The 20,307-nt window shown below is 43.5% G+C and overlaps 1 protein-coding gene across 2 annotated transcripts in view; it reads right to left on the bottom strand.

The window, feature by feature from the left end:
• Positions 1-429: 429 nt before the first annotated feature.
• Positions 430-20,307, bottom strand: part of fig4a (FIG4 phosphoinositide 5-phosphatase a) — a 78,505-nt gene continuing 58,627 nt past the window's right edge. For both annotated transcript variants that reach the window (XM_031582064.2, XM_031582065.2), the window contains exons 22-24: positions 13,003-13,088; positions 12,105-12,191; positions 430-1,056 (exon numbers count right to left, since the gene is read on the bottom strand). In XM_031582064.2, coding sequence (XP_031437924.1) covers positions 879-1,056; positions 12,105-12,191; positions 13,003-13,088 — 351 coding nt within the window. In that variant the 3' untranslated portion in view covers positions 430-878. The remainder of the gene's footprint in view (positions 1,057-12,104; positions 12,192-13,002; positions 13,089-20,307) is intronic.

Below are 20,307 nucleotides of genomic sequence, written 5' to 3'. Positions count from 1 at the left end.
ACCTTTTTCTTAAAAACAAAATACCTTTTGTCTGCATTACAATGCACTGCAGCATTACAAAGCATCTTTGCGCATTGAGTGTTAAGAGCCTGGGAGGTGGGTGTTGTGGCCCAGTCAGTCCAGAGACTATGTGCAGCGCTGACTAAACTCCAGGAACTAACACAACGCCCACCGTCTGGAATGTCGGAATGTCTGGTACTGGATGAGGGGCGACAGTGGTACAGTAGGTAGAGAAGTCGTTTAGTAATCAGAAGGTTGCTAGTTCGATTCCCTGTCGAAGCGTCCTTGAGCAAGACACTGAACCCCTAATTGCTCCTGATGTGCAGTGTGCCATCAGTGTAAATGTAAAATGTGTATACATTGTAAGTCGCACATATGTAAGTCGCTTTGGATAAAAGCGTCTGCTAAATGACTAAATGTAAATGTAAATGGATGAATGCCCATTAAATGTATCCCATGCTTCTGTTAATGGATCTTAAAAAGGCCTAGTTTTTGAAGCTGGTTCATTCATCTCTTCCACTCTCCCCATCTCTTTCTGTCTGTCTCTCCATCACACACACGCACACATACTTTTAAAAAGGGGGTTTTGAGGCATGCTTGAAGTAAATGTGGGGTGTTAAATAGAATGCACCATAGTCTTCAGATCCTCTGGCAGTACGAGGATTCAAAATAAATGTCAAAGCATCTATTTATGAAAGAGAGTGTCTGGGAGTATGGTGTGTGTGTGTGTGTGTGTGTGTGTGTGTGTGTGTGTGTGTGTGTGTGTGTGTGTGTGCGCGGGTGTAGTGGTTTTTGATGTATTCCCGGTATATGAGTTGTGTGTGTTACATATAGCGGTTCTTGATGTGCTTTTGTTAGATGAGGTTTGTGTGTGTGTGTTACATATAGCGGTTCTTGATGTACTCCCGGTACATGAGCATGTCTTCTCTGCACAAACTCCTGATGGCTCCGTGGCCGACCTGGACGTGCGCTTCAAACAGCTCCCGACTCTCCGCACACACGTGCGGCACACACACCTCGTAGATGCTGTCACCAGAGATGTAAGACACCGGGGCTCTGTGGGAAGAGTGCACGCACACACACACACACACACACACACACACACACACACACACACACACACACACACACACAGAGACACACTCACAAGGTTAATTTGATTATAGATGAATGGAAGCACAGACATAAACAGAGAGAAGAGAGGCTAAAAATTACTCTTCATCTTCATGTGCAGCTCTGCTCAATTTCCCTTTTTGGGAGAGAGCTGTGAAGAGAGCCAATGGCACGGAAGTGACAAATCCTACCAGGGTCACACTCACACTCACACACACACACACACACACACACACACACACAGTGCCTGTTAAGACCCACAGCTTCTAGTATTGGAGTGGGTGGGTGGCTGACACAGGGAGTACGTCCTCTTTGTGAGGATCTGCTCAGAGCCAACATCTCTCTCCCCCTCACACACTCTCACACACACACACACACACACACACACACACACACACACACACACACACACACACACACACACACACACACAGCCTCTCATTTACACCTCAGAGTTTCCCCTGAGTTGTTCGACTGGTCACCTATGAAGGACTCTCAACTATCAAGATGAGGAGGAGTCTGGAGTCATAGCTGGCAGTACTAAGCATCTCACACACACACACACGCACAAGCGGCCTGGAGTCAGACCTCAGGACCAATAGCTCAGCCTCCAGTACACGCCTCATCCCCTGACGCTGTCAACTGGAGTCCAGGACATTCATTATCAAGAAGAAGAGATGGGCATCGCTAGTATTGATGAGTGTTACTCACACACACAGTGAGTCAGATAGCAGGTCCACTGTCGGTCTCTCATTTACAGCTCAGAGTTTCCCCTCACTCTGTTGGCTGGTCGGCACCACAGAACGAGTCCGGAACATGACAGATCAAGAGGAGGAGTGGGGCAGCTCTCTCTCTCTCTCTCTCTCTCTCATGCGTGAGTGAGTGACTGAGCGGCTGAACGCGTGTGTGAGTCTAATTCTAACTTTTCTAACTTTGTGTGTTGTTTATATGTACTTGTTGTTTATGTGTGCATGCACTTAGTTTTACAATTACTGGGTTTTGGTTTAGTTTGGTGTTGTAAATATCACGGATTGTTTGCCCGTGGAGTCTGCAACCGGCTTTTGCTGGGAGTATGGCCGCCGCGGGAAGCATGGAATTTGAAAAACTAACTCGGAGGCACGGAGTGAAAGTTGAGTGCAGCGCGAGTGTAGAAGATTGTAGTTTAGCGGTTGGTGAAATTATTGGTCACGAAAACGTGAAGTCGGCTTCACGAATGAACAATGCGGTTGTGCTGTTTCTCAGCACAATTGATAAGGCTAATCAGGTAATTGTGCAGGGTATAGTACTCAATGATTCCCTCACTCCAGTCCTCCCACTCAGTACCCCCGCCAAGATGAGCTTATTGCTAAAGAGTTGCAAAGGCATGGCCAGCTGGTTTCACATTTTCGAAAAATCCCTCTGGGATGTAAATCGCCCCTTCTTCGACATTTAGTGTCGTTTAGAAGACAAGTGTACATGGTCCTAAATAGTGGCATGGAGGAGATTGAGCTAACACTGAAGCTAAGGGTGGAAGGGTTCGATTATGTGGTGTATGCAACGTCAGACACTGCGTTGAAATGTTTCAGTTGCGGTGGAGCTGGACACATTGGTCGCTATTGTCCTGGCAAAAATGCCAACACTGAAAAGGAGAAAACTCCAGCTAAAACCAATGAGTCCTCCACAGTCGTTCCCCCAGTCACTGAGGTAGAACCCTCGGTGGATGGGACCGAGGGAAGCGGACTTGAAGGGGATTTTCTGATTGTGCTTGGCCCCGAAGCCGTGGCGGGTGAGTCGGTGGTGATGGAGCCTGCTGTCGCTATATTTGTCGCAGAAGAGCTAGCTGCGGCTGGATCATGTGAACCTGGAAATAAGAAGGGGCCTTCAATACAGACACTGACAGTCCCTCAAACGTCAGTGGATGTGGTGGAGGCTATCGACATAGACCAGAAAAATGGGCCCGGAGATTAACGTGACTAAAATAAAGAAAGATGAACACGCAAATGTTAGCGATTGCGAATCCATGGATTCAAACTGGTCCGATTGTTCGCAGGGAGATGTAAAGCTCTCCAGCGAAGATAGGAAATATACTGCAGATAGCATTAATAGTTTCCTACACGTCACGAAGGGGATGCGGAACGTGGAGGTTGAACTGCATTTTCCAGACTGCTCGCAGTTTATTAGCGACGCTGCCTGGTGGATAAGGGAGGGTGTGTTTGAGGATACGGAGGTATTTCGTCTCCGGAAAATAATGAGCAAGTTGAGAAAAAAGTTGCGTGGAAAAATAAAGTCTACTTAGTTTTTTCAGTATGTGTAACACCATCAAGTGTGGCTCTCTACATTTAAATGGTGTTAGCGATTTATTTTGTACGACTTTTTTAAAACTGAATAATTTAAATGTTGCCCTGTGCTAAATGATGAATTATTGTTTGCCCATGTGTTGGGAGTAATTGAGCATTGTTTCATTTTTGTCATGTGGTACCTGTTTTAAGGAATCTGCTGATGTCGAGAGTCTCACTCGGTTTTTGTTTCTACAAAGCAATGAATGACTTGGATATTTTTGTTGCACAGTGGTGCTGTGAAAAAGCTGTGTGCTCAGTTGATGATGATGATGATGATTTTGTTTTTGATGTTTTGTTTCCTTTTGAATAATGTGTAAAACACTGTTTGCAATGCTGTTTACCTAATAAAAAGTTTTTTATAAAATTCAAAAAAATTCTCTCTCTCTCTCTCTCTGATGCTGACTAATCCAAAGGCTCATTCCACATCTCCTTCTACATTGACCAATCTTCCATTTAGAAGTGACTCCAGAGTTCTGAATTTTAGCAATCATAATATATTTCTATTATTATTTAGTTTTTCCCCATCGCCCACACAAACACACTGTGAACCTCTACTGGTGTGTCAGGACCCTGATGCAGTGATCATCCAAAGAGAGGCTCATTCTCTCAGTGTCCCACACACTTGGTCTGTTATTCAGCCTCACTCACTCTAATGGGAAGGGAAGGAAAGGGCCGGTACATTTCCTAACAGTAACCCATAGGCAAAGGGAAAACCTTGGGAAAACCTTAACGCTGCTATCAGCCAGGTCTGGCGCTTGAGCTAAACTCTCCCTATCTCCTTCCCTTCCTGCTGAGTTAGGGACCGTGGATGTGGTACCAAGCTGAGAAAAAGATCAATATGAGTGGGCTCAAGTTATATTCCCCTCTACATGCAGGTTGTAGCTGTAAGCTTTAAAAGAGTGTGACACACACACACACGAGGTGTCCATTTGGGTTTATATTACCCAATCCGCTCTAAAGGCCGACGCCCACTGGTGTCTGACACGCAAATAAATCCACATTTTTTTTACCGTTTTCAACCATTTGAGCCTCTATGGCACTGTGGCAATGAGCTGATCTCCAGTCTAGTATTTCATTAGGCTAGCATGCAACCTTTTCATGCATATTTGCTGAGGGAGACACAACTCTGAAACACACACACACACAAACACACACACACACACAAACACAAGGAAGTCCATTTGGGTTTTTAATTACACAGCTCGAAGAATCTGTCTCTGTTCAGTCCTCATAGACTATAAAGTCACACTGGGCATTGTCAATGAGCTGGTCTCCAGTTTACCATTTCATTAGACTAGCATGCAACCCTTCATGCATATTTGCTGATGGAGATAACTCTCACACACACACACACACACACACACACACACACACACACACACACACACAGTGTCAGTGTGCACACTTGTCAAATCTGACTGAAATATAAAATGGATAGTCACACGGATAGTCACACACACACACACACACACACACACACACACACACACACACACACACACACACACACACACACACACTTAAACTCCTGCTGAAATGGTGTTGGAAATGGAGCATAACAGATGACCTGGGTAAAAAGTGAGAAGCTATTTCAATGAACACACAAACATGTGAGTGCACACACACACACACACACACACACACAGTATGCCCCAGCTGGCCTGTACACGTGCCGAGCATAGGTTAAATGACCGTTACAGCAGTGCTGCACAAAAGCACTTATTTCTGGTCACCGTCCATGCTTACAATGGCATAATGAATACGTGTCCCCCCCCCCCCCACACACACAGACACAGAGGTAGATACTCATACATACACACACATACACACACCACCCACACATGCAGAGGTTTTGAGGGTCAGACTTGTAGTTTAAGAGGGACAAATTGCAGACCGTGGGTGCATTGGATAGCGTTTGTTTGTTTTTCTGCGTGTGTCTGTGTATGAGTGTGTGTGTACGTGTGTAGGTTCTCAGGGTTGCCCTAATTTAGAAGTGGAAGACAGAGGCTGCTGTATGACATTACAGGGTATGACTGGGTCTGAAGGTCTATCATCTTAACTAACCCACACAGACACGTACACACTCTCTCACACCAATCACAGCTCACCACAGCAGAAGTAAGTAAAGAAGCACATGTGGCTTAATGCCATGTCAGCACCTACTGAAAGTGCTGACTTGAACTCTTTTGTCAAAATCAGTCTATCTAAAAAAAATATAATATAGACACAACTGAGGTCTTTTACCACCACGGATATCTGATTTCTCTTCTTTCGTCTTTTCATCTTTTTCTTTCACTGAATTCATTCTTTTCCTGTTTTGTAAGCTGGGTGTGGGGTCTGGACGAGGCTTCAGCCAATAAGATCTCACGCATCCCTTCGCAATATCACACTCCGGCGACACAAAACAGAATGTTTTATATCAGCTCAAAGTGTGTGAGTCTGTGTGTCACTGAGAATGTTTGTTTGTTTTTAGGTATGTGTTTATGTACATTTCTGTGTATGCCTTTATGCGTGTACATTTACTCATTTGGATTAATTTGATCCAAAGCCACTTCTAAGTGAGACCCTAAACACTAAGTGCTGAATCTACTCACGATGACAAAGTACAAGGAGACCAGGTAAGGAAGTGCACAGTAAGTGTGAGGTACATGAGGCGGCGCATGTAAGGGTGCTAAAGGAGTTAGGAAAGCAGGAGCTCTCAGGAAGAGAGGAGTCTTCAAGAGACAGTTGAAGATAGAGGGACGCCCCTGCTCTGATAGCATTTGACATTTGGTGTGTGTTTGTGTGTGTGTGTGTGTGTGTGTGTGTGTGTGTGTGTGTGTGTGTGTGTGTGTGTGTGTGTGTGTGTGTGTGTGTGTGTGTGTGTGTGTGTGTGTGTGTGTGTGTGTGTGTGTGTGTGTGTGTGTGTGTGCGTGCGTGCGTGCGTGCGTGCGTGCGTGCGTGCGTGCGTGCGTGCGTGCGTGCGTGCGTGCGTGCGTGCGTGCGTGCGTGCGTGCGTGCGTGCGTGCGTGCGTGCGTGCGTGCGTGCGTGCGTGCGTGCGTGCGTGCGTGCGTGCGTGCGTGTCTGTATAAACAGATATCCTCCTTTAAGGGTGTGACAAAGACATCCATGTTCCGCCCAGGTCTGACCTTTCACAACACGCTGTCAGTAATCTCCGTTGGCTAATCGGAGAGCAGCGCCCCCTCACATCCACCCTGTCTGCTGAATGGCTGAGAGGAAGGATGAGCAAGAGCAGCACCGCTGGACCGATACAAAGGAGGAAGAGGAAATAAATGCTGCAGGGACAACGGTATTAAATAAAACTGATCACACCTTTTAATACCACGCTCACACACACGCTCAGGCACACACACTGACCAAACCCTACACATGTGGTCACCCAGACATACAGGTGGTCATGTATTGAACATCAGCCCCCCCTTGATTTCTGTCACACGCCCCTCCACACAGTTGGGGAGATGTGGGATGGGGCCAGGGTGGGTAAGAGAGTTTCTGATTGGTTAATGGAACCGCCTGTAAAGACGAGCTTCCGCATATGAGCAGCAGGAGTGCTGTGTGAGAGTGTGAGTAACTGTATGCATGTATTATCCAGGGTTGTGTATGGAAACAGGGAGTAAATGAGACATGACATAGTTGGTACTGCACTACATGCCATGGATGGTAATCGTAATAAACGGAGTGAACAGTGACCGTTAAAAAATATTTAAGAAACAGTTTTTTAAGTGTTTTCTGCTGTACTGCAGGACAACTGCGTTGCAACCACATAATGTCAGCACCTGCACTTGCGCCAACTCACTCGGTTAACAATTTACAAAGAAGTATGTGAGGGTGTATGTGAGGGCTAGGGTGGCTAGCAAAATACATGGATATACCGGGAGTGTGTGTGTGTGTGTGTGTGTGTGTGTGTGTGTGTGAGTCCAAGTCTCTCTCCTGCTCTTGTGGGGTAACGCGAGTCAGTTCACCTTCTCACAACACGCACACACACGTAAGCATCCATTCACAAACATGCATGTGACACACACGCTCGTCTTGTAACCTTGCCATGAGTGGTTCCTGGTATCACATATGTGTCATAAAGCCACATACAGTCACCCTTTCATGTTCTATACATAATGAAACACACACACACATAAAATATTCTTGTAGGCTGGTCATCCAAGGCTACTAATATCACACACACAGAGTTCTGAGCATTAGATTCACACAATGGCACACACACGCAAAGCTAGTAAAGGTCTGTCATTTGAGGCCCCTAATATGAGTCTCACGTGTGTACACCCCCACACACACACACACACACACACACACACACACACACACACACACACACGTTGAGCTGTGTATGACGTCATTACCCCATGGAAGGCCACTGACCTGAGACTCAGGAGATTTAATAGAAAGTTAGATCACCAAACAACCCCCTCCCCCTCTCCCTCTCTCTCCATCCCTCCCTCCCACAGAGATGCATTAGCACAGGAGGAACAGATACAGAAGCAAAAAAAGGCAGAGAATACACACTCCATTGATGTTTTGAGTGTGTGTGTGTGTGTGTGTGTGTGTGTGTGCACATCTGTGCATGTATAGGTGACTGTATAGGTTTTATTCCAAGCAGGAAAGATATTCTATAGAAAGAAGATATTTGTCAGATATTTGTATTATGGAAGAACCCAAAGGGGCTGCAGCTGTCGGCCAACACATACTAGATTATCTCTGACACACACACACACACACACACACACACACACACACACACACACACACACACACACAAACACACACACAAACACCCAGACACACACACGAGACTCTAGTGATTCTGGAGTCATATGTCTATTTTCTGACTTCCTCATCTCTTGTCTCTGCACTGTGGACTGTTTTGGTTAATTTTGTTTGGTTGTCTTATTTGGTTGTTTTGTTTCATTTTGTTTGGTTGTGTTGTGTTCTTTTAAATCGGTTTCACTTTGCTGGTGTTTTATCTTCTCTGAGGCAAAGCTGCCCCCTTTTAGTCTTTTCTCAGAGCAGAGCAGGTGCCTCAGTATTTGTTCAGTGTGTGAGTGTGAGTGTGTGTATGTGTGCATGTATGCATGTGTATGTGTGTGCATGTGTATGTGTGTATGTGTATCGTGTGTATGTGTGCGTGTGTATGTGTACTAACAGAATTGCGCCCATTTCGGGCATAATTTCTGCGCAAATAGCGGGTTAAGACATAAAACCGGATTTACAAAGGTGGCGCACTTGAGTAAAAACGCAGATTGCCCGCTGCTGGGAGGGTATAAGGGAAAGTGGGTGTTCGTCGCAAAGAGATGGGAGGAGATGCGTAAAGTGCGCCTATTTATGTATTAGTAACGAAACAAGAGGTGTTTTAGCATGGCAAATCAGCTGCTAAATGAAAACTGTGCGTGCGAGAAATGTGCGTGCGAGAAATTTGACACAATTAATAATAAAAAAAAAAATACATCAGAAATGTTATTTGTTTAAATGTTTATATTTGATATATCATTTAATATAGGCATATAAAAAAATGGTCCCACCAGCTAGCTGTTCTGCCAGATCTTACCCAGAACCGTATTCTTTCCCTATTCCCATCGTTCAAGCACACCGAGTACAGTCGTCGCCTTCTGCGTAGAAGATGCGCGTATCTATTCAGGAAAATAACTTGTTCCTGAAGTACACTAACTAAACTAAGTAAATTGTAGAGACAGAGCAGCATATTCATTTCACCTTCCATGTTTATTTTGACGTTATAGCCTCTCGAGCGCAAGCTACCCCCAGTGCCATGGCAACCAAGTCCCCTTCCTAAGATTATATGGAATGTTGGAGAAGTAACGCTGGCATCACGGTGTAAAAAGGATGAAATAACAATCACAGAATTTAAGCCACCTGCACTGAACAGAAAGGAAAGGCACCTATACGGTCCTGTTCAACCCTTAAAAAGCAAAGATTTTTTGAAAAGCATCGTTTTCAGTGTCAGAATACGCCGTTTTAGTGTGGACAGAAGGGCTAAACCGAGAAATATTTATGCGTTTCTATATTTAGTGTGGATGGGGTCTAAGTTTGCTGTAACCTCGTGAACCAAAAGCTAAAATTCTAATTCTAATTCATCATCCATGGTGGCAGGAACACCAGGCCCTTTCTTCCCTATTTTAGCGGCGCGCTATTAACACTAATGGGCGGGGTTAGGCGCTGATTAGGCGACGAGGTTCTTGTTTGATAAATACTACGCAAAATGCGGAAACACACCGTGCGCTATATGCGGTTTGGCAAAGGCGCTGATTACGCTGCGCTCGCAAATGTTAGTAAATGAGGCCCTGAGTGTGCACGAAAGTAAGTGTTAAACTTGAGATCATTGGGAGGGGTTACAGTGCGGTGTCTGCAAATAATTTCATGGAGACAGACGAGTTTGGAACGGAGTACTTTGGATGGCACCGGAAAGGTAACGCATTTCTTACACTCATCGACTCGTCTCCTCTGCTCTCAACTCCCTCAAATACCTGCTTCACCCCTGACTCCAAACAAAGCAGTATGACAAATGTAGTCAATACTGACAATGAACAATATTTAGAAACTGACCTATTTTAAGTTCTTACACACACGAGTACTTGATGTAAATACAGAAACCTGAGAACGGATGTAGCTGCTCGATTACACGAGTGTGCAAGCCCTAGGGCCGAAACACACCAAACGCGTTTTTAAAAACGGGACGCTAGCAAATGCATTGTTTCCTATGGTACGGCGCGCCTTGCGTGTGGGCCTTTTCTCCGCCACGCGTTGCGTCTTTCTAGCGCTTTTTAGGTGCGCTTAAAAGTTGAAATATTCTCAACTTTTCAGGGCAAGGCGCAGAGGCGCACCGCTCATCAATGTCACACTCGGCCCAGGCAGGTTGTGCACGCAGCTCCGCTTCCTAGACGCCGGGCAAAACAGCCGCAGGGGCACCAGGCTGTTTTGCCCGGCGTCTAGGAAGCGGAGCTGCGTGCGCAACCTGCCTGGGAAAGACGCAACGCGTGGTGGAGAAAAGGCCCACACGCAAGGCGCGCCGCACCATAGGAAACAATGCATTTGCTAGCGTCCCGTTTTTAAAAACGCGTTTGGTGTGTTTCAGCCCCTAGTGTGCGTGTGTGTGTGTGTGTGTGTGCGTGTATGCATGTGTATGTGTGTGTATGTGTGTGTGCGCGTGTGTGTGTGTGTGTATGTGTGCATGTGTATGTGTGTGTGTGCATGTGTGTGTGTGTGTGTGCGTGTGTGTGTGCGTGTGTGTGTGTGTGTGTGTGTGTGTGTATCGTGTGTATGTGTGTATGTGTGTATGTGTGCGTGCGTGCGTGTCTATGTGTATGCATTTAACTGGAAAGGATACAGGGAAAAAGTAAGAAAGGCTCTGGCATGGTAAAAAGTGACCGGGTGCCAAAAAGAGCCCAGGTGATGTAATATTGGCTTTCGAACGACTCTTGAGTGACAGTTGCTATACCAACGTTAGCATTACGTCACCCCGGGGTCTTTTTGGAAGTCAGACTACCTCAATAACGCGATTTACCCCAGAGCATCTCGCATTATACTTCGCTACCTGAGACCAGCTTGCCTGTATTTTACCTGCAATAAACCAAGCAAAACAACCATGTGCTTGATGTTTGACTGTGTTAGGAAAGTTGTTGACTCACAAGTTTGTTATAGTGTCAAAGTAAGTAAATTTCAACCGGTTTCGCTGCTAGCATCTCGTTAGCGATTAGCAATTCCTCTGTTAGCTGGGGCACATTATTTTGCTTAGTGTATAGCTAGCAAGCTACTATGAACTCTCCCAAGTATTTCTAAATAGGCATATATCAACAAACAATGGTAGATCTTAAATTATTTAAGATGTTACCAAATTAACTGGCTGGCTTGCTAAAAAGGTAGATGAACAAGCACTGTATATTATTTAAGATGTTAGCAAATTAACTGGCTGGCTTGCTAAAAAGGTAGATGAACAAGCACCATATATTATTTAAGATGTTATTAAATTAACTGGCTACCTTGCTTTAAAAAGGTATATGAACAAGCACCGTACCGTATATTATTTAAGATGTGAGCAAATTAACTGGCTGGCCTGGTAAAAAGGTAGATGAACAAGCACCGTATATTATTTAAGATGTTAGCAAATGAACTGGCTGGCTTGCTAAAACGGTAGATAAACAAGCACCGTATATCAGTATATTTTCTCCTTTTTATAAAAACGAATTTCTACTCTAAACAATTTCAATTGAAATGCAAATGATGATGTAAACGGCTAAAATGGAACACTTTATTTACCGGGTAAAAAATAGTTTAGCCACAATATATAGCGATTCAAAAAGTAGTATTGACTGCAAATGTTGATGTACAGGATGTACAGGATACCGGCAGGTGTAGCTAAAACGGAATACTTAATAGTTTTAGGCACAATATTAAGTGACTAACAAGTAGCTGATGGCTTTCGAACGACTCTTGAGACTGACCAAAAAGTGCCCGGGTTACGTAATACTATCGTTGGTATAGCAACTGTCACTCAAGAGTCGTTTGAAAGCCAATATTACATCACCCGGGCTCTTTTTGGCACCCGGTCACTTTTTACCATGACAGCTCTACTGATGATTTGTTCGTTCAAGTGTGTGTGTGTGGGTGTGGGTGTGGGTGTGCGTGTGCGTGTGCGTGGCTGTACTCACAGGTTTAGGATATGGGCTGGGTTTCTGTATTCAGCTGGATGATCCGATCTCTCCACCTTGTGCTGATTTTGACCCAAATGAGCAAACCTAAAGCACGCACCACACACACAAACACACACATCATTTAAAGTGTTATTTTAAGCGACTTTAACACACATTATTTCACATACTTTAACACACATTATTTCATGCACGTGCGTCTTGGAATAGGGCTGACAAACACAGCAAAAGTTCCGCTAGCATGTAGCTGATGTCAACAGGTTGCCAAGATGATGATGAGAGGACGAAGAAGATGAGAGGACGATGAAGATGATGAGAGGACTATGTCAAAATAGCAAACTGTGTTAAGAGGAAAAACTACTTGGGTGTGAAACATCTGTTTTGTCACATTTTATATACACAAAACAAACCATTATCTCTGAAATCCCATCAAAGGCATTTCTTTGTCTTATTGAGACTTATACAACACAGGTGCCACAGAAGACAGCATCTTCTAGCACTTCTAGTGTCTGTCTCAATTACTAGAGAACAAGACGTTTGAAACGGGACTGGTTAAAGGGTTCTGTCTCTGCCTCAAAGGCAATTGCACAAAGAGTGTGAGAAAGCAGTCCAATATTGTCTCCTGACAACCTGTGTACATTCAGTTATAATGTGCAAACACGCATATACACGTACTCTCACACACACACACACACACACACACCAATGAGACTTGTGTTTCTGTGTTTATTAAAATTCTCCATCCTGTGTTGATGGAAAATGCAATCTTTTGCATGTACGCATGCACACACGCAAGCACACACACACACACACACAGAAAAAAAAGAGGGAGAGAGAGAGAAATATGCACAAAGACACACACAAACACAGACAGACAGACAGAGACACAGACACCTACCTGTGGTAGATGAGCAGGTCCTCGTCAGCCAGGGGCTCTGTGAGGTTAAGTCCATATGGCTCTTTCATTGGCTGAGCTTGAGTCTCCTAGAAAAGGGCAAAGGTTTAAAAGGTCAGAGGTCATCTGAAGCACTTCTTCAAGTTCAAGCTTTGCCAGCAGAGGCCAACATCATCTGAGACCCCAGGGTTTCACCCTTTCCAAAGGTCAAAGGTCTGGCTCCTGAATAGAGCTACAGCACATGAAGTACCTCTTGCTGTTGAGCGAGTCAGTGGGCAGGACCTCTGTCTTTACTTTGCATAGTCAGCTAACGGTACCAAGCATCACACAGTCCCAAGTCCCACAATCTGCTGCACATCACACTGTAGATAAGGAGGCCTTGTTTGAAAATAATAAAGATCTAAACGTCCTTGCAGGCTGTGCTACTGCGTCTAGTCTTCCTCACCATGTGAAGTCTTCTCAAGGATGAGAGGGTTGAGTTGGCAAGTCTACCTGCGTGAACTTTCTTCAGTGGGAACTCACGATATATACCGCAGCATCAACCGCAGTACTCCACTGTGTGGTTTTGAGGGGAAAAAAAGCTTCTCTCCCATCTCCCATTAGAAATTGCAAGCTGGGGGGCACTGTGGGGCGAGCCAATAAGCCCCCCATTTACGGGCTACAATGCCCGCGGGGACACAGGTTCGATTCCGGCCTGCTGTCGTTTCCCGATCCTCTCCCCACCTCCTGTCCAAATACTTCACTGTCCTATCCAACTAAAGGCTAAAAAGCCCATGAATAAATCTTAAAAAAAAAAGAAGTCTGACTATAAGTCACTATGAATACAAACGTCCAAAGCAACAAACAGAATGTTTGAGAGTTGAGAGCTTTAAAAGGTGACCCTTCTGGCGAACTTCTGACAACTCAAGGTCTTTGTTGAAATGCATCACTCAGCGCTTTGAGCAGGGAAACAGACACACATGCTCGCACAAACACATAGGCTTACCCACGCTCGCTTACACACGCTCGCTCACACACACACACACACACACACACACACACACACACACACACACACACACACACACACACACACACACACACAGGCTTGTGTGCACGCACAAATACACACACGTATGTAAAGTTTATATACACAGTTACATAACAGCTAGCCATCAGCATTTTCTTTCGTGGTCTGGGACAAGGCTCAAAGACACACACACACACACACACACACACACACACACACACACACACCTCTAAACCAAGCCATTTAATTTCCAATCCTGCAATATTGATTATGTCCAATGAACATTCATTTCTCTGCTGCCACTTAAATGTGACAATTCATAGATGGGTGCTCAAAAACACAACTTTACACACATGCAGTGACTAACATATCTTTGCACAGAAATAACGAGCACACAACCACAGAGAGAGAGAGAAAGAAACACACACACACACACACACACACACACACACACACACACACACACACACACACACACACACACACACACACACACACACACACCACCAACAACAACAACAACAGGTGGATCAGATCTTATCTTAAGGAACCACAACTCATTTTTTTCTCACTTAACATAAAACACATACACAATACAATAAAGGACACAAACAGATTATAAACACACATATGTATAAACATGCATATGCAGACAGAAAGAGAGACACACATACACACACACACCTATCCACACAATAATAACAAACACACACATACACTACACATATGCCCAAAACAAACAAACAAACACACACACACACACACACAACGCAAAATGAAGTGCTAAGAGGTAGCTGTGTTGAGAGCGGGCTGATAATCATGTTTAAATATTTTATCAGTTGCGGATTTTTCAGTTACCGTGGCGATCAATCCTGCTGGCCTGGCTTGCGGGTAGAGACACATGTCTGTGTGTGTGTGACACGTGAGCTGGAGCACGAGCACTTACAGAAACACACACACACGCTCGCACACACACACACACACACACACACACACACACACAAACGCGCACACACACACGCGCATGCATACGCACGCACGCACGCATACGCACACACACACACACACACACACAAACACACACAAATATACTCACACACACACACACACACACACTTCAAAGAATGCAACCATGCCAGAAATCTAAAACACAAAAGCTCATAATCTGTGTGTGTGTGTGTGTGTTTCTGTAAGAGCCAGATTTGTCTGTAACTCAATCTGAACCTCAGGGCGCACTCACAGAATTCTGCTTCACCTCTCTCTACACAAATACACAGGAAAGGACACACACACACACACACATATATATATATTAGTGCTGTCAAATGATTAAAATATTTAATCGCATTTATGTCATAGTTAACTAAAAATTATTCGCGACTAATCGCAATTTTTTTTATCTATTCTAAATGTCCCTTCGTTTATTTATTTTTTCCATCATTTTATTTAGATTTTATTGCCCTTATCAACATGGAAAAGTTGATTGGCTTGCTTTATGCAAATGTTTTATTTTATTGAAAACCAATATTGCCAAACAGGGCGGTACAAAATAAAATTATAAAGTGCACATTCCAGGTAAACAAGGACTCAGCCTATAGTGCAGTCAACTTTTTTTCAAGTTTGCTGGGAACATAGCAGTCAGGCCTCTTATTTCAGAAACATTGAACCAGTAACAGTTAGATTACCAATAAAAGGTAAGCCACTTTCAGCCAGCTGCCTGTTGACATTTTCAGACAACAGTGAGGCTCGCTTCTTTTGCACAACACAACTTTTAAAAGTAAACTTTCCATTCAGAAGCTTTTTATCATCCATTTCGCCGTATCGCGCTCACCATTCACTCAAATCGTAACGTTAGCCTACTACACAGTTTGCGAGGCCAAAAAGAATGTTAATCTAAAAATAAAAAAAAAAAAAAACTCGCGTTAATCTCGCGATAAAAAAAATGACCGCGTTAAAATGGGTTTGCATTAACGCTGTTAATAACGCGTTAAACTGACAGCACTAATATATATATAAATATATACACACACACACACTAGTGGTCAAAAGTTTTAGAACACCCACATGTCCAGATTTATTGAAGAGATTAAAGAAAAAAAAAAACCCGCCAGAACTGGAAAACTCTCAAAATTATAAAGTTAAAAATTATAAAGTTAGTACTATAAAGTACTCTAAAAAAGTTATAGTAAATAATTATCAAAAAAAGGCCTTTTCAGGGTAGTAGTAAGAAGTAATGGAAGTAACTTGAGCCTTGAAATTGATGCAAACAATTCCTAGACTTTTGTTCATTACATACAAACCTGCACTGCAGGAAGCAGCATGTTGCTTTCATAATGGCGAAAAAACAAAGGCAGACAGACTGGGCCATTTAGCTCCAGCAGTGGACTACTGAAGACTGGAAGAGGGTTCTATGGACCGATGAGTCCAAATTTGAAATGTTCGGTTCATCACGCAGGGTTTTTGTACCGCAATGGTCTGGGGCTCTTCTGCTGGATCCAGAGTCGGCCACTAGCACAAAGTGACTGGCAGCCTGAACCAAAAGGGCTATCGCAGCATTTTGCAGCACCATGCAATACCCTCTGCTCTAGGGTTAGATGGTCAGGGGTTCATCCTACTGCAGGACAATGACCCAAAACATACCTCCAGGCCTGTGTTTAGCTCTTATATCTGCAGAAGGGGGCTACTTTGTTTTTCTTTTATCTCCGCTGTTTTTTTTCTTTCCAGAGACATTCAACTGTGTAAATTTCAATACAAACTGGAAAAAATTTCTAAAACTTTTGGTAGTGTACAAGGCTTCATCATGTCTGTCAACATACACACAGAACCACTGACACTGATCACTTATTTTTACAAAGACACACGCGCTCATACAAACATACACACACGCTCATACAAACATACACATACACTCATACAGAACAATTCATGTCATATTTCTCTCTCGCACTTGGGAAAATCCCCCTAAACACACACCATTATCCGTTTCTACACAAAAACACAAATCACACAGAATAATTAATCACCTCCCTCTACACACCTAAATCCATCGGACATGCACGCACATGTGCATGCACACACACACCCACACACACAGATAGACTCATTGTGATAAGGTAGATGATTCAGAGGTTGTGAATATTTTAATGTGCAACTCCCCCCAACCCCCAACACACACACGTACACCATGATGATCACGTCATGACCACAACATTTCCAGCAACAAAGCCCCTGCTTGATAAGTGTTATTAAGTGAGTGGGTGTGACAAAGGAGTTCACAAAAATAGTGTGTGTAAGCACCTAAACATGTTTGTATGTCAGTGTGTGTGACAGTAGAAGGATTTCAGCTAAGACTTCTTTCTTGCATGACAGCAACGTGCCTGAAAACAACTGTTTTTAATTGACTTTGACAGGTAAAATGTACCAGTCATTACAGTAACACAGTAATAGTATCTATGTTTCAAACAGAAACATCATTTACATTTTGGGTTGACGAAGAATGATGGCATCCTCAAAGGAATTTGACTGATTAATGAGCTGTGACTATTATACTACTATTATTATTATTATTATTTTTATTACTATAAGCCAACAAGCCAAATGGAGTCTTCATCAACCACAGGGAACTGATTAGGCTGTTCTTCAGCACCTGTGAGGAAAAAGCCTGTACAGTGTGAAAATCTAGCCTTAACTATAGACCACCAATTAGTAACATTTTTATTTTCTCTTTTGTTTCACTGCAACGAAGTGTTCTGCTGCAACTTGTATAGCTTGCTGAAATCACAAATCAGGACTTTGCCCAAGTGCACCCTCGAGGGAAAAAGTCTTTTGTCTTTTGCCCTGTTAATGCTTCATTTGCAGGTTAACGAGACGTTACATATTTTGTAGAAGCGTTCTTATCTTAGCAGATATGTTGTGTGTCAAGCGTTCTTATCTTAGCAGATATGTCGCCTGTCAAGCATTCTTATCTTAGCAGACATGTTGTTGCTCAAGCATTCTTATCTTGGCAGATATGATGTCGGTCAAGCATTGTTATCTTGGCAGATATGATGTCGGTCAAGCATTCTTATCTTAGCAGATATGATGTGTGTCAAGCATTCTTATCTTGGCAGATATGTCGCCTGTCAAGCATTGTTATCTTGGCAGATATGATGTGTGTGAAGCGTTCTTATCTTGGCAGATATGTTGTGTGTCAAGCATTCATATCTTGGCAGATATGTCGCCTGTCAAGCATTGTTATCTTGGCAGATATGATGTCGGTCAAGCATTCTTATCTTGGCAGATATGATGTCGATCAAGCATTCTTATCTTGGCAGATATGATGTCGGTCAAGCAAGCTTATCTTGGAAGACATGTTGTCTGTCAAGCATTCTTATCTTAGCAGACATGTTGTCTGTCGAGCATTCTAATCTTGGCAGATATGTTGTCTATCAAGCATTCTCAGCAGACATGTTGTCCGTCAAGTCTTTAATTCAACAGCTAGCAGAAATACTGGACAGCTGATTCTATGTATGTAGACTGTAAGATATTTGTGTGCTTTGTGTTTGCATGAGTGGGTGTACAATGTAACAGACAACGAGAGAGAAGAGTGTGTGTGTGTGTGTGTGTGTGTGTGTGTGTGTGTGTGCGGAAGATAGGGCACCTGGGATACACGGATGGCACACATTCTCTTCACCATGACAACAGATCTCCATGAAAACACGGGCGCTTTTTAATCTTCAGAGAAGCATGCTGACGCTTTTATGGCTCAGCTCTGCGTCACTGTGTGTGTTTGTGTGTGTGTGTGTGTTTGTGACAGAGAGAGAAACAGAGAAAGTGTGTGTGTGTGTGTGTGTGTGTGTGTGTGTTGTTTGGCCAGATGCATTTTTAGTAGCAAATTATCTGGACCCTTCTAGTGCCCAGTAGCACACTCTCACACACACACACACAAACACGCACACACACAGGTACAAATAGAAAGTGCTAGAGAGGTCAATATGGCTGTGGTTCTAATTAAGACAGGATTACCAAAGGGCATGGCGTGACAGTTGTGAGATCCCCCGCACCCATACAATCCATTAACTGAATTTTCCCTCAGTTTTAAAATCTATTTCTTATAATGGGAGAGCATATTTGACCTATTACAGGACTAGGGCTGAACGATTTGGGAAAATAATCTAATTGCGATTTTTTTCCTCCCCCCAATATTGCGATTGCGATTTAATATTTATTTTATCCTATTTTTTTTCCTAACAAGAACAAGAATCAAGAACAACAAATCGGTGGCTTTGCGACTGTGCATTTAAGTAATTTAAATAAAGTCATTGTAAGAATAAACACAAGGCATTTTTTTTTTTTTAGACCACCGTTTAAATCGCGAACGTTGCGTTGAACGGGATTATATAGCAAATGCAATTAATCGTTCAGCCCTATACAGGACATAAACAAAACACATATTCAAACACTGTGAGACATACAGAGACACAAGTAACAACAAACAGTGAAAGTGATACCATATTCCTCTCATCTTTAAGCCATGCTGTTGAAGCTTGCACCATGAGACTAAAAACATAAACAACACACACACACACACACACACACACACACACCAAAAAAATGTTTACTGTCTAGTCTGTCTCAACCAGGACGTAAATCAATATACTAAAACATTTCACAGAAAAAAGCTCCGCAGCGTGAACCATCCTGCTTGTTTATGTCTGTCTTTGTCTCTTCATGCCTGATGATAACACTGCCCCTCTTAATCCATCCATCCATCTAGGCTTGGGTACCGAGAACCGGTACCAATATGGAACCGGTTCCAATACAACCGGTACCTACCCGGACCGAAATGCAACGCAGATTTCGGTGCTTCATTTCGGTGCCTGAGCCAATTGAACACGGTCGCTAGGCAGATTCCGTGGGGCACATGTAAAACTGCCCCAGCTCCCAATGTAAACTTTGTCCTGTGTCGCTCACGCTCATTGGTGTTTTCATAGCAACAGTCTTATGACAGTGAAGAGCAGGCAGCAATTCAAAGAGCAAGCACAAACAGAACTAGCCATCAACCTTTTAACAGAGAAAATACAGAAAGGTAAACGGTCAAAAGTGTGGCTGTATTTCGCACAAAAAGATTAAAACATCGCGAAGTGCAGCAAATGCAACAAAACAATTGCGTGAAAAGAGGGGAGAGAAGGCAAGAGTCAACAGCAGATCAGCAACTGAAGACTGAAAAATAAACGGAGATGACAGCTAAAAACCTACGGTAGTCTCTTAAAGGGGCAGTACACATTTTCTCGTACTCAGTGTGTTCAAGTAACAAGATA

The sequence above is a fragment of the Clupea harengus genome, chromosome 15 (genome assembly GCF_900700415.2).
Source record: "Clupea harengus chromosome 15, Ch_v2.0.2, whole genome shotgun sequence".
NCBI lineage: Eukaryota > Metazoa > Chordata > Actinopteri > Clupeiformes > Clupeidae > Clupea > Clupea harengus.
This window is presented reverse-complemented; position numbering and strand designations above follow the sequence as displayed.